Raw genomic sequence first — 15434 nt, forward strand, 5'->3', positions numbered from 1 at the left:
GCGCCAAGGAGGTTCCGCTGGTGTTTGGCAGAGGGCAGCACCGGTACACTGGAAGACGTTCACAAAATGCCGCGATTAATATCAAGTTGGCGATTGTCGTGCAAAAAACATTCTTGTTGTGCAGCTGAAGCAAATAAAGTAGTTTACGTGTCATCAGCGAAGTGCGTTGCTGGCCGATATGACGATTCCGGAGCGTGGTCGCTCAATGTCTGCTTCAGCGCGCGCACCATACTGCGGACTCTGCAACGGCAATCTGATTCTGGAGTTACATTTAGCTTATTGTCTCGATACTTATTGTGGCGTTGTTTGTATTGGCGGCGTTGATTGCGCTTACTTTTCACTCGATTATTGAGCTATTGTTCATATTTAACGAACGATTTGGCCTTTTATTTGGAGCGTAAAGCCAGCTCTCGATTCCAAGATGGAATATGTACTCGTGCTGATATCGCCCAGCGAGGGATGAAATTTCTGTCATGTAAATCAGTTAGCGAAGTTGTGTACTACATTGGTGGCCATTTCGTCAAATGTTGCGAGGGTTCCGCGCTCAGAAACGGAGCTGTGCGTTACGCACTTGCAACACCACCGTTCGGAACAGCGCTGGAGCAATATCATTAGCAAAGCCCAGCAACCAACGTCTGCGGCCAAACAAACAATGTTACCACCGTTCGCGTCTCCTCTAGCGAGCGCCCAGCGACAAAGGCGAGGGCAGCGATCCAGAAAGTTCGTCGTCTGCAATCAGCTGTTTTCCTCGGCAGCGAGGAGACCGGAAAGCACGTGACCGAGGCGGTGGCGCGGCGGGCGTGCGGTCCATTTCCACTACGCCGCGTCAGTGCGCCGCTTTTAGGCCTAGCACTCGGTCGTGTCGTCCCTCCTTCGTCGGTGCGGTGGACCCCCTCTTTTTTTTTTCCCCCCTGTCGGATTGTCCCGCGTTTGAAATCGTTTACGTTCAGCGCCGGGAGGAAGGATCCGGTTCTTCAGTGACTTACAAACTCGGACCCGTGATCCTTCCTACCCGTGGATAAAAGCCTGCAACGTCCTCGCCGATTCGTCCGAGGTGCAACGACACGGCCTTCCAATGGTGTGAATGGTGCCGTCGCCGCAGCGAGCCCTAGCAGCGAATCAGTGTGCCGCCGTCGACGGTGCCGCGGGACCCCGACCCGGCTGCTGTGCCCCTCCTCGCGTTTGGCCTCCAACGTGCCTGCGTGAGGCATCGTCTCGTCTTTTGAGCACTACGCGACGTGGTCCATCGGATATGTGATTGCGCGGCGGCGCCGCGACCCCCACCTCGGCTTGCCGGGGGTCAGCCTTGCTACAGCGCAACGTCTGCCGTTCGACACAACCGAGTCGTGTGTGTGCTATTTTTCTGCTCCGCTCCGAGGGAACAGTAGCGAGTTCGGCGGCGGTTGCTGCTGCTGCGGTCAAATATGGCGGACGCAGACCCCGAAACGCTGCTCGAATGGCTCAACATGGGCCAAGGCGACGAGCGGGACATGCAGCTCATCGCGCTCGAGCAGCTCTGCATGCTGCTGCTCATGTCGGACAACGTGGACCGCTGCTTCGAAAGGTGCGTAGCCCTAACTTCGCTCTCGCTTCTCTTGCGTGGAATGTGGCGTTTGCCTTTCGGGCAGGTTGGCCGGGGTTTGGCGCTCCAGGGCGTCTTTTGTTCCGTGTTTTCTCTTCCCGATATGCCCCGTTAAGTTGCGTCGAATCCTATAATATTTTTCGACCACGAGGTTGAGACAACGCAGGAGCGATCTTGCGGAAGGATTTTGTTGTGCGTCGCGGCCTCAAGTGAATTTGATTGCAAACGCGTCGCTACCGTAGCTGTGTTGTACCGCTTTCTTTTTTTCTTCTTCTTTATATTAGATTGCATTTCCCAGTTTCTCTGTTCGGGAATCGGAGGCAGTAGTCGCGTAACAAAGCCGGACCGAGGGAGCTTGGGGGAGAGGGGGATGAGCACTATGGGGGGAGTTCTTTGGCTGCAGAGGCGGTAGCATTCATTCTCTTTAAGATCTTCTGTTGCACAGCTATGAATGCCATTCATGCGGAGCACTTACTTGAAGACCCGTCGAGCTCGCCATATTCGAATTTATTTTTGTAAACAAATAATCGTGAGCTACTTTATACCACTGTTTTTGTCCGTGCCGACGTTATCAAGACGAAAAAAAGCACGCAGTTCTGGCGATATTGCGTTTCACGGCATGCGAGCATTACAAGATAACCTGCACCAAGTTCCAACCAGCCTATTTTTTTTTATACCTTTATATTGCACTTGCACGTTCGACGACAAGCAATATCGGCTGCATTTCAGGCGGTCTTGATTCGCAGTTTCACGTCTCCTGCCCGCCTTTACCAACATACTCATCTTTCCGTCTTTTTACCACCGGCGATCTTGTCTTGCAAGGAGTTCTTTTTCGTTGCGGCTGGGATGACAGCTTGTACAAGGAAGAGAGCTCCCGAAAAAAGTCTCACATTCAGTTTAGGTTGGGGAAGAGAAAACATTCTGTTTACAACAAGAAATTGACACAAGCTAGATCACTGAGCGTTACATTTAACATGTTCTGCTGCTTTTCCGCGTTTGGGCAATGGGAAACCTTCGCACGTGGTAACTAAGCTCATTCAGCATCTCTTCTAGGGAACCAGAATCTGTCAAACCCATGGACGAAGGAAAAAGTTTAAGAGAGAGCATTGCGTCACGCAGCCAGCCTTGTCAAGCGAACGCTCCGTGAAGCCCATACCTTTGCTCAGTGGCGGCCCAACACGTGACCTCTTGCGGAGAGCTCACGGAGCAAGAACTCTGAGATTTGCTGAGACGTTTTGTTCCCAGTAGCTACGCCAGCAGTGCTTTCGTTCGGTGCGCGTTTGTTCAGCTGCCCTTCCGTGGCTCTGCCTGCAGAGCGGGAACGCTAAAACCAACCGAGCACTTCGACGTGCCATCACGTGTTCGGCCGACAGGTTTGGCTTCATGCCTCCTCTGACTTTTTTCTTGACCCATGATCAAAACATAGGAGGCTATTGTAAAACGCTGCCACGTGCAGAAGCCCCGCCCCCGCAGGTTTCTCTCCATTGCGACACAAAGTCGTAGCGGCGCCTGCACAGTCTGCCACTTGGTTAATTCGAACCACAGTGAGATAAAATCAGTTTTGTGAATTCCGTCGCTACGTTGATCGACCTTCGCTGAAAAACAAGTTACGTACTTCTGTTCCCGCCATGCAGGTTGAATCAGTCCGATACTCCGTTACAGGTTATGAACACTGAAGGGGAAGAAACTAATTTGAAATGTATTAGTAAATTACCATGCTACAATAAAAAAAATAGGCGCTTTTATTGTCAGAATATGCTTTTTAAGCCGGGAAAGTAGGAATGACTAAGGACGGGCGGGCGACTCCCGCTCACCAGGAGCTCGTCGTGACGTCATGGGTTCTTGCGGCTGCTGCTGGGGGCCTAGTGTGTTTCTTTTTTATTTTAACGCTGCCTTATAAAGTAGCAAACCACGAAGCTTGTCAAGTTTCAATATCTTTTACGAAGTCGCAAGTGCCAAAAATAAACAAATGCATTGAAATGCGTGACGTCATGCACACTGACCTATCAGAGCAGTTATTTCGGCGCGAATTTAGAGAAATGGAACTTGGGCCTCCATTGTCTCTTCCAGTAGTCAACCTATCAGCGTGCAATTTAAGGAAATTTAGTTTTGAAAGGATGCTCTATCAGTGTAACCTGAATTACTGTTTCGTTACAGTGTGGCCACAATTTATTTATTTTTTTTCGCTTCCTCGTGCTCGTCTTGTGCAAGCACGCGTGAGCCCCGAAAAGTCGTGCCGAGACCTCGACGAAGGAGTTAAATTTAACGAGGAAATTGCGCGAGCGCTTCAAATTGCGGCCTCCCGCTGACCTGGAAACAAAATGGTCGAGCAGCAGCAGCGTCAGCCTTCGTGACGTAAACGATCCCAGAAGCGACGACTGCGGCGAGTCCCCGCGCGCCCGCATTTCGCGCAATTCGGTACTAAGCGTTTTCGCGTGCTCCACTTTCGCGTTTCTTTCTTTTTTGTTCTTTCATACAAAGGGAGCGTGTAGCTCGCGTTGAGTGCGAACAATCGTAGTGGCAAATCGAACTGGCTGCATCAGTCGCCAGCCATTCTTTGTGTTTCCGGATCTCCATTACAGCTTGCGCGCCGTCTGCAAGTGCGAGGATGGATAGCTGGCTGCTGACGAATTCGACGTATTTGCATCTACAGTCGCGGATATGCCGGGCCTATAGATTACGTCAATATAGTCTCTGGCCTAGTTTATGTTTCGTGCACGAGTTGAGGATGCTCTGTGGATGCGTTTACGTGCCAGCGGTTTCTGCGACAGATAATTTAATACTCAGTCTTCGTTATTACCTTATTAGAACTTCCATTTCGCCTATTGATGTAGCCGGAACACATTGTTGGCTCCCTCTGAAAGCTTGCAGTGTTCTTTTCCGCGGAGAAAGGAAATGGATACTAAAAGCTTTCCTTCTTGAATTTCGCATTCGAATCGTTGTGCTATGACGTCACTGTGACGTCGAATGTAGTAATGAGAGTGCAAGATTGACGTCGCACAAGTATAAAAAAAGAAACAGTGACGTCGAATAAAATACGGTACGTCGTCGCAGGATAGTGCGTGAATTCGCTTATTAGCGGGGAATTGAAATCAGAAAATACAGTGACACAGAGTTGCATTAAATTTTTAATGGTTTGATAGAGTACGGTGGCACATTTCACCATTCCGTTTCCGAGGGCGAGCCATTCGCAATCATCATGGAATTCTATGCCCCCACTGGTGAGTCGTTAAATGCAAAAAAAGGTCATCTGCGGGCTCAGCTTAACTTCACGTTTCTGGGACGCTATGTTGTGTTGCGTTGCATTATGTGGAGCGAGTGAGATCTCAAAAGCTAAATAAAAAGACAGTGCGCGACTTTCAAGAGTCGTTGGAGCGAGTGAGATCTCAAAAGCTAAATAAAAAGACAGTGCGCGACTTTCAAGAAGTCGTTTCTCTCTTCGATTGTTCGTGAACATTGTCCCTGGACGCGAGAAATAGGGTCACTGGCGGCTGTTCGAGAAACTGTGGGGCAAGTCACGAACTCGAGATTACACTGGGACCTTGAAGCGCACTCGAGAGCAGAAAAAAAAAAAAAGAGAAAAAAAAAACCTCAGCGGAGTCGTATGCAAAATTCAAACGTCGGCCAAGCGTGGTGGACGCGATCGAGCATGCTTCTTTCTCCGTACACAATCGATGTAGGAAATCTGTGGGTCCGCAGTGTTCTTGTTTTTTTCCTTTTTTTAAAGTGTGTGTGTGTGTAGTAACTTGTTGCTCCTGCGTGCGGCCCCGTTTGCCCAGCTGTGCTCTCATTGATCGCGATAAGATGACGCGAATTTCCTTCCATTTACTTACTGGTATAGCAACAGACGACACGTATACCTTGCCGTTTGCGCGTGGCAGACGACACGGTAATAAAATCGAATCAGAAAAGGCCTTTTCTATTTTTCTTCCGTGTCTGTCTTCCTCGCATGAGCCTTCCAATTGAGGAAGATTTTCACTTGCACGATATACTCAGACGGCGTTTCCTGTTTGTGCAGCGTTCTGGTGTTGTTGATGCTAGCGGGCGAAGCCCCAGAAATGTTGCAGACGGCGTGTGACGTCAGAGGTTCGCCTTCGGCTTTACTAAGCCTTTTACGCTCGGCCGCTCTTTTGTGCGGCGAGCAGTCGAGCGCGCTATCAATCTCCACGTTGCAGACCTCTCGAATAGGCCGATATGTGTTGTAGCGCGCTTGATAGACATGAATTAGCTTTCGGCTTCGTTTTTCCGCCTGCTGCGGTTGGAGTGAATAGACGGCAATTCGATGCGCAAGAGAGGGTGACGCAATCTACTAGTGTTCGTAGTGGCCCTCGGAAACCTTGGATCTGAAACATTCATTTTCAAGGCCATGAAACTCCCTAGGTTTCACGGAATGCTTCACACTCCTTGAATTTAGCTTTCGGCTAAGCGTTGTCAATTTGTGTTATCTTACCACGAGGTTTGTGCAGGCCAAACCGGTCCGATTAGCACCTTCGTACTAGTTTACAGGACATAACAAGTACGCGGAGGGAAGTACCGAGCTTCTTTTTTTGTACATTTTCCTCCTTCAAATTGCTTCATAAAACTTTGGTTTGAGATGGTTGGTTCATTATGTAAATGTAGGCAGGCAGTATTAAAGAAACACACACACATCGACAAAGCAAGACGACTCAAGCCTAGCCTAGAAAATGTTGCTGGGGTAATTGGTTCATACCTGCCCGTTTAACAAGCGCACACCTTAGACGAGACGCCAAAGCCGGGCACCGGACAAGCGCTGTCCTCTGCTTGTCCGGTTTCTGCTTTTTGTTTCGTCTAAGGTGTGAGCTTGCTCAAATTGCAAATTAACGCGCGTTTACGCCATTTACACGTTGGGTTTTCCGAAACCCGCAGGGAAGCTTCTCGCAATAAGCGCGGTAACTTCACGCTTAACAGGAATGCACGTGCACAGGTTAAACAAAATGTGAGGAAATGATCTGTAACGTCTAAATGTGAAGTTTCACGCTGAAACGCCAACTTAGCCTCACAATAAGCGTCAGATGGTCAGGAGCGCGTGCGACAACATTGCGTGGTCATTGTTTCCAAGGCCGACGAAAGCAATGACATAACGCAAGGGCCGAAGCACCGCCTGTCAGGGTCGCCGTCTGAAATGCGCTGCCCGGCGTGTGCAAGCAGGCGAGGTTCCGCCTAGGCGGTGACCACGGTAACGTCATCCGTTTGCATTTGTTGACGCAATATCAGCGACGTTTCGGCAACAGGCTTCGGCTTTCTCTGGACTCGGTTGCAGCATCTTTTGTGGTAGTGTAGAGAGTACATTGCGCTTTCATTAATAATGGTAATAGTAATAATAATAAACGAATCTCTAGTAATAAACGAAGCTCTAGCCTCGAAAGAGCCCTCTTTTGCTTCGTCGTTTTGGACAAGGATTGATCGAGTTGCGTGGCAGTTACGAGGAAACAGGAAAGTGCGAGGAGTATGGAGTGACGTGAAATATTATACATGAATACTTGTTGCTAGGCTAGTTGATCTATACTTGGTTATGCCTAGAAGACGCGACGTGAATTAACGGGAGACGGACGCAGAAGCACAACTGTACAGCCCCGTCTTGCGCGTAGTTGTTCTTTCTTTTTTCAGTCGTCGCGTTCTCTGCCGTACGTATGATGCCTCGGCATGTGCTAGAGGTCGTACACCATGCAGCACACATTAAACCCGTCCCGGTCGTTATCTTTCTCCCACTTGGTGGCGATTTTCGTTTATCCTGTGCTTCACAACTTGCCTGCTCGACCGCACGGACCCCTCGTTAATATTCTGGGCAAACGAATCCTTCCCACGGCGACAGAAACGGGTGGACGAGGTCTTCCGGTTTGGTGCGGAGAACCAACGGCTGCGTATCCAAGGGGCTGTTTTGTAACACGCGCGCTTTCCTTTCTGTTCGCCTCGCCTGCGCATACCTGTTTCCCAAGACCCGTATTTTTCTTTTTCTGTTGTTCCTTTTCTTTTCTTTTTGGCTGCGCAAAAGTCCGCGCCAACGCTCGGCGCCTTTCCATCGTGCTGCTTCTTCGAAGCCTTCCGTCTTCCCCTTCCTAGGGGATCCCGTTTTTGTTTTTTTTCTTGGCTTGCAGATCACTCGGCACTGCCGTGTCTTTGTTGTCTCGCTACCTCCTGGCCCGTGTAACGTTAGAGAGGGAGAGAAGACGATTTGTGCAAGGCGACGGGTGTTGCACAAGCCCCGGCATGTTCTCACCCACCCTGGGACGACACCCGGTGCAACTAAAGCCCGGTGCAACGACAGCGGCGACTCCGAAAACGACCACCGCAGCTCTGTGCGCGCGTTGTCTCTGCGTCTCTCGTTTTCAATGCGAGAAGGTGGAGAGGTAGTGGCGATGCGATGGAGCTGCGCAGTGTCTTGTTTTGTGGCCGTGGACCCGAAACCGGATCCGAGCTTTAGTCGCGGAGGTGTTGGCGGGGAATGGCGGCAGGGCGAGGTAGGTAGAAAGAAGTGCAGGAAAACGTCCCGGAATCTGTTGCCGTTCAACGGCGACGTGAAATCAGTTCATACTGGTGGTGAAATGTAGTAGAAGAACCGAAACCTGCAAGTGATGCTGTTAAACGGGCTAGTTGGTAGCTATAGGTTCTTGATTCACGTGATCGGCAAAACGTGAGCGAAACGGAAATAGAAAATGCAGACGCCACAAGCGCTGGTGGTGTCCTGGTGTCTGATTCTTCTGTTTGTGGGGTACCGACAGTAGCGCACCGGTAACATGAATCGAGCACCGAAACATGGGCCAGTTAGTATGCGATTCGTCTCCTATGGCCGGCATTTTAAAGTATTATCTGAACTCTGCTTTCATTCACATGGCGAGAAAAAACATTTCCTGTTACCAGTTCAAAGTAAAGGCCACGCTTTTTCTAAACCCATTATGCTGCAATCTGCAGCGCATGAGCTTCTTGATGGCCTGCGATTTCGAGATAGCTGTACGAGTAAGTGGGCGTACTCACTGCGATTGTTCTGCCGTCGTTGCGCAGTACTCGAGCATGCGCGACGTCCTTCCTGGTTACTTCACTTGAGAATCTCCCGCTCATATGCGGTCGGCAAGTTATCGTTGTCCGCCGTAGGTGGGCAAATGTATGTCTGTTTGTTTGATACAGTACAATCGTCGCGAGAACAAAATGCGGGTCGCCACTACGCGTCGAGGAAAGTACGATACTTGAAATTCATTGCTAAAGGGGCCGTTACACGGTCGTCCAGCAGCTTTCAGTTTATATTTGTAACTGAGAGTGGAGCGCCCAATATGCCTATTAAAAAGAAGGAAGAAAACTGGGCTCTCTGCTTACATTTTAACCCGAAATTTTAATTTGAAATCGCTGCCTCTCAACTCCTTCCACCGAGACCAACCGCCCTTTTGGCAAGGCTGTGTGACGTCAGGAACTGAGGGGCCACCTCCGTGTCGTCTGCTTTGAAACAGTTGGAAACCACATCGGACGTCTTTCTCCGCGCCATAACGGCGTAGGAAGGACGTCGCCGCTGAATTGTGCCCACAGTTCCTTACTTGCGCGGTAAACAGCAGTACCGGTCTAGTATCCGATATGCGCCGAGAAGTGCATGCAAAAACGAAGCGAAGTATGGCGGCCGTGACGTATTTCGAATTCCTGCAATCACTTCCGGTATTTGCAGTACACAAAGGCACGACCTTCGAGACCGGGCTTCTATTTATTACCGGAGGGAGCTGTTTCCGGCCGTGCCTATTCGACTGCGACATTTAAAAAAATACAAATGTTTTGCTGCACCGCATGAACTCAAATCTTGTCAGCTTGCTATGGTACGGATAACGTTTAACAGATACACATAATTTACGCGCGAAAGTTTGGCTTCCATGGCACCTTTAAAAAAAAGAACTAATCGTCACAGGCAAGAGGAAGTGGCGGTAATGTCTTGCGGTAAACGATTCTTATGCTGTGGAGAGAGACGCGCATCGCCTAAACACATCTTTTCTACAGGCCAACTCCCCAACGACGGTCCTTTGAAGAAACATCACTCCGTGCCGTCCTTGTGCATCTCTTCTCCGCCTGTCTTTGCTTCCCGTTTTTCGTTCCGCTCGCGTCTTTCGTCTCTCACGTAATCGTGCCTAAGTGAGCGAATGTTTAATAGCGAAGCAGTCGAGTATGACGAGCGACGACTTTGAAGCCATCAAATCAAACAAATATATTATGGCCGTTTCTGGTGACGTCCAGTGGAGGCGGGGCCCTCGCGCTAGGGAATTTTCAGTAGCCTCACCACCTGAGACCATATATATATATATCGGGAGACAACAAATCGCTCTGCCGCTGGGGCAGTCGCGCGCTCCCGCGAAACGTCCGCGGCGTGTCTCTTTGAAACGGCGGTCGGCCATAAAGCAAAAACACAGCTCGGCGTTGCTGTCGTCGGCCTTCGACCTCCTCCCCCTCCCCCTACTAACGGCTTTCTCATTGCCCACTTGGCGGCGGCCCCCTTTTTTCCCAGCGTCGACGTCTGCAACGGACACATCACGGTCTCCGCTAGCTCTAATGATCCGGCGTGGGGCCGCGCCATTCCCGGACGTCGACTCCAAGGAGAATGGAACCGCGTAACGAAAAAGAAAGAAAAAAAATTAAAAATAGCTAAACGTCGTCTCTGGCATCGATGCGTTTGCGAGGCGAGCGTGGGCGTCCGCTCGGTGGCCGCCGCCGTCGGTTCTTTTCGGCTTTGTCGGGGGCCGAGCAGCCGTTCGTTCCTCGCGGAGTCGTCCTTGGGAGTTTCGGCGGCGGGTTGTTTGCGCCAATCAAGGTGTGTGCGCAACGCGGCGGCGAGGAGGGCCGCTGTCTTCCAGCCAGCGGCGGACGCACCGTGTCCTTGGCAGTTCCCGCCTGTGGATGTGCGCGCACTCGCTCGGTCGAGCGGCCCGAGGCGACGGTTCTTCGCGCTCCTTCGTTCGGCTCGCTTCGGCTAGTTTCCGGTCTAGTTTGCAGCCGTCCGCCGAACGTGAAGGGAGGCTGAGTTGCGGAACCTGCGTACACCTACCGCTCGCCCGTTTCAGCCGTTACGGCCAGTGACGCGAACGAGTGCTGCTGTGTACTGCTGTGGGGAGAGAGAGAGAGAGAAAATTCTGGTGTACCCGTTAGCGCCCTCGGTGTACTCGGCGTTGGTTATAAAGGTAAATAGAGCCGGCGTAGTGGCTGTGACGCTGCACTAATAAGCCCGAGGGCGCTGGATCGAATTCCGGCCGCGGCGGCCCCATTCCGATGGGGGTGAAATGCCAAAACTCCCGTTGTCCGTGCATTGGGTGCACGTTAAAGAAGCCTAGGTGGTTAGAGCTATCCGGAGTCCCTCTCTACGGGGTGCCTCATAATCAGATGGTGGTTCTTTTGGCCCGTCAATCCCCAGAATGTAATTTTCAATTTCTTTTTTTATATAGATAAGTTGGAAACCGAAATACCTGTCCTTATAGACATGACAGAACCGTTGAACAAAAGTCAGTTGTTAGATACTAATACTGATTGATTCCTTCTCCGATTTCGTCAGGCTTTCTGGAACGAGCACTCAAGCGACGCCTATTGTAGGCGGCGGCGCGAAATCTTTTTGGACGTTCGACACACACGCGCGCACACAAAAATACGTAAACGTGAAGCATTCTTCCTCACGCAAAAAATAATGAACACATAAGAAAAATATGCAGGAGGCTAGGAGATCTCGCGGTCCCTACTCATTTACTCCCCCTCCCCGATTGTGCTTTTGCAGCTCACTATGTGATTTTATTTTTCAAGGATGCGCATCTTCGTTGCCCATCATCAGTCGTGTCGGGCTCGCACGCAACGCGAGAAAACGCGAGAAAAATAAAGTGCGAACAATCCTTCGTCAACTTTACCTTCGCAACACGAGGAAGAACCACTCTGCGGCAACCTTGTCGTCTCCGTGTGGCTTCGCATTTGCGATGCCCATAACCCGCAATCACGTAAGTGTTACTGCAACGCAGCACCGCGCGTGACGCACAAGCGCCGTCCTCCGGCGTCCTTTTCCCCCACAGTGTCGATTAGCTGCTCGCGGTAAGGCTTAGCGGCGACGTCCTTCGAGCGTGCCCGGGCGTATGCGATGACGTACTGCGGGAGCTGACGCTGCACAGTAGTTCTATGTCCCTTTGCGCATTGCTGTTATTATCTGTTGCATATTTTATTGGATATTTTACGCAGAATGCACGTTGAGGAGCAATATAGTCGTGGCTGCCGGAAAGGATGATGTGCCTCCGAGGTATGTCGTCTTGCATTACGTAACGATGCGGGTTATCGTGTGGTTTCGCTACAACCGCATGCTTAAGTTGGCCGACAGGTTGTAATGTTAGAACTCTTTCAAGTTTCACCTGCTGTGAAACGATTCCTTACACACACTGTCAGTGGGATGGTAGCAGGGCAGCCGACGCTAGTACTTCGCAGGCGCATACTATAAGCGAAGCAGAACGCATACCGCCGGGACTCGTCGGTGGTGGGGCCTTTACTTTTAGCCGAGAACATACTCGAGGCGCCTGCGACCGTGCTGTTTTCGTTCGCTCTCCTTCTCGTCCCGTCCGTGAGTGCGCCTTGTTTTGTTGCCTTCGAGACAGCGGCTGCCGCAGCCGTGTTCTGGCTCCGCTCGCCCCCCCCTCCCCTTTGTGTCTGGCGGCCCGCTCCAGTCGAGCGCGCTGCCTCCTCCCGGACCGGTCGGAGACGTCCCGCTTTGTGCCGCCCATTATGTCGGACGGCCGCCGTTACGCTGGAGCGAAAGACAACCGCGTGCTCTTTCGCTGCGTTCGCGTTGTTGCTCTGCCTCCGCGCGCATCGTTTCCTCCTCACGTCTGCCGAGCGGGCCGGAGCCGTGTAAACATTGCTCAATGGCGACGATGCTGACCTCGAGCGTGCGGATTTCACGCGCGCCCGAGAACGGAGGGATACGACGAGTCGGAGGGGGGGGGGGGGGTCTTATATTCCCTCGTTTTTCATTGTTCCGAGTCGGCTCGCTCTGCGAGAATGTTTCCCTTTCCCGCCGGCCCTTGTTTGCGTCGGTCTTCTCGCGGCGCCCGCGTCTTCGATGCTGCCGTGGCGACGTGTTCCTCACCCGTCGCCGTGTCCTACGGCCTGCCTCCGTGTTCGTGGCACATCTAGGACAGATCCTGTTCTCGACTCAACTTGCGATCGGGTAGCAGTGGACAGCTGTATCGCTTCGCTGTCGCGTGGCTCGAACGTGTCATTGACTGCGTGCCTTCTCTCACGTAGGACGCTGGAAATGAATGCCTGGGAACTGGTGCAGTTAACCAGATTCTCTCCACATGGTTACTCTTCGCGAACTCGTAGATTAACATGTGTGCCGTAAAATAATGAATAAACATTTTTTACCGTAATTACCTTAGCCGTTCTGATTTCCAGTAGAAATAATGGCCGCCTCGTCGAGTAATTTATATCAAGTGTTAGAAGTGTGCTATATGACGCGTGCAATAATTAAACATTTGGTGCAGCTAAAATAAGCGCGCGCACACACACCGTATACAAGGGATGTTTACGAGGGTAGCTGCAGCGCGGTGCATCGTGGGGCGAACCTGCGGTCATGGTCGATACAAATAGTGAACGCCGCACTAAATTTTCTTTCCGCCCGTCCTTTTGCTTTAGTTATTTAGTATTTGTCTTTGTTACATAAGCAAGCCAGGCACTAGTAATTCGTCGAGTAACGGCAGTGCGTATTATCCGAGTCGCAACTGGTATTCCTTAGCCTGATCGTTCGAATACGTACGCTGCCGTCTGTTGCCGTGCCTGGTTCCTTTCTTGGTGGCGCTTTTTCTCTTTCCCTTTTTTTCCCCGCCGACGAGCGTGTGCTGTTCGCCGCGACAACGCTTGCTTGCCGCCGCCGCCGCCGCGTTGTCCCGGCTGTCCCCGTTTTTGGTGTCGGCGGCGAAACATTTCCTGCTCTTTGTTCTTTTTCTTTTCTTTAAGCCTCTCTCGCCTTCCTCGAGCGGAAAGTTTGTCCTCGGCGTTCGAAGGGTTCCTTGTACCGGTCTGCTGTTTGTACCGTATGGGGAGAACGAAGTGCGCAAATAGAACTGAGTTGCCTCGTGAAGTTTTTCCGTCGTGCCAGTCTCGAAGCTCGGCTTCAACCTCTTGCGTCGGTCTGTGGAGTTGTTTATTGAGCTGACGTGCGGTTATTTACAATACTGCCAGTCTCATATCGAGACCATAGCAGGTGGGCGTACAGTGCATGTTTTATATACCGAATGGTTAGGAAGCGGCAGTATGAAAATAGGGGCCACCTGTCGCCTGCTATGAAGTCCTTGGAGGAGGAGGAGGAGGAGGAGGAGGAGGAGGAGGAGGAGGAGGAGGAGGAGGAATAAACTTTATTTGTGGGCTGCAGATTTGAGACCTAGGCCTCTCTACCTAGATGACGGCCTGATGATGAATTAGCCTAGATGATGGGCTAATTTTACTGGGCACCGACGATTACGATACTGCTTTGTGCCAAATTTGAGCGCAGCTCCATAAATGTTTTCACATCGCGGCATATTGAGGCAAATAATTTGAGAGAGACGTGTAGCAGCGACGGCGATCGTCGAAAATGTTATCTGCAGGTCAAGCGCGTGCAGATGAAGACCTGCCTCGAGCTGTCGGACGGGACTGCATGGCGCCACTTTCCTGCGCGCGCTTCGCTGGAGGCCTCGTGGGCGAAATAAACAAAATAAGAGAGGCCTTGACGCCGCGTTTTTGAAGGCGGAAACGCAGCCATCTTGGTGTGCCATATCCCGTTGGCGCCTCCGACTAGCTCGCCGGTGCAGGTAGGCGGTAGCTTTGAACTTGCATTGCAATGAGCCGCCGGTAGTGTGTGCTGCGGACGCGCGTCAGAACAGATTATTGAAGTGGACGCGCCCCTGTGCTTTCCCGTGGCACGTTGAAGACGACGATGACCCGTGCCGTGATTACTTGAGTGTGTCTGTTGCCGACTGACAACTCACACTCACAGACCCGAAACGCAACTTTCAAGCTTACACACCCCACCCGCCTAAGTTTGTCTCGCGAACAGAATCTGCTGCGAGAGAGGCACGGGCCCGAAAAAAAAAAAAAAAAAAAAAAAAAACCGACCTCACTCTTCAGAGGCCTACAGCAGCAGCGAGAGCTTCAGGAGCGTGGTTGCTATGGTAGCGTTGACGTTTGAGCACCAGTCCCAGTGCTGCTTTGCGAAAAATAGCACGTGACTTCTCCAACACGTCCGTGCTGGCCGGGCCCTCTCCTCTGCTTTCGTTCCTCGATGGGTCGCTCTCATTGGCGTCCGCCATTCGCGGCTCGCGTATTTTATCTGCCGCCGCGCGTTCGCTCTTTCATCTTTCGCTATGCTCGTTCGCTCGGTTACGCCGACGCTTGCCGCAATAACGGGCGCCTAAGAGCCGCGCCTAAAAAAAAGGGGGGGGGGAAGCTGGAATGGAGGGAAAATGCTGATAGTTAAAAAAAAACTTTATTAAGCATCGTTTACAATGCGCGCCGAGTTTTACGGTTCCGAACTAGTCGAAACACTGCGTAAGCCAGTGCTCACTGGCCCAAAGCGCCGCCTCGTACAGACTTTGGGCACCCCCGAAACGAAAAACCGGTGAGACCTACTTCCCTTTCGTAAACGTTCCTCCACCTTGGAGGAGCGAGAACGAGCGCTCGCGCAATCGCAGCAGTGTGGTGCTTCTGCGCGTGTGTGTCGTTTGTGTTGATTTTGTTACCACACTCGATTCACTTCTGAAACTAGTGGCCGCGGCCCTAATGAATGGCCTCGTTGTGGGAGGCGCTGCGTCCTATTGTGTTTGCTGTGGTGCCCCGGCTTTTCCGCGCTTTTGTTCCACGACGAATA

General features: G+C 51.6%; 1 protein-coding gene across 3 annotated transcripts in view; it reads left to right on the forward strand.

The window, feature by feature from the left end:
- Positions 1 to 819: 819 nt before the first annotated feature.
- Ufd4 (ubiquitin fusion-degradation 4-like) overlaps positions 820 to 15434 on the forward strand; it is a 160138-nt gene continuing 145523 nt past the window's right edge. For 2 of the 3 annotated variants that reach the window (XM_075698741.1, XM_075698743.1), the window contains exon 1: positions 820 to 1564. In XM_075698741.1, coding sequence (XP_075554856.1) covers positions 1425 to 1564 — 140 coding nt within the window. In that variant the 5' untranslated portion in view covers positions 820 to 1424. The remainder of the gene's footprint in view (positions 1565 to 15434) is intronic. The other variant, XM_075698742.1, reaches the window with a different exon arrangement.

Source organism: Dermacentor variabilis, chromosome 7, assembly GCF_050947875.1.
Source record: "Dermacentor variabilis isolate Ectoservices chromosome 7, ASM5094787v1, whole genome shotgun sequence".
In the NCBI taxonomy this organism is placed as follows: Eukaryota; Metazoa; Arthropoda; class Arachnida; order Ixodida; family Ixodidae; genus Dermacentor; species Dermacentor variabilis.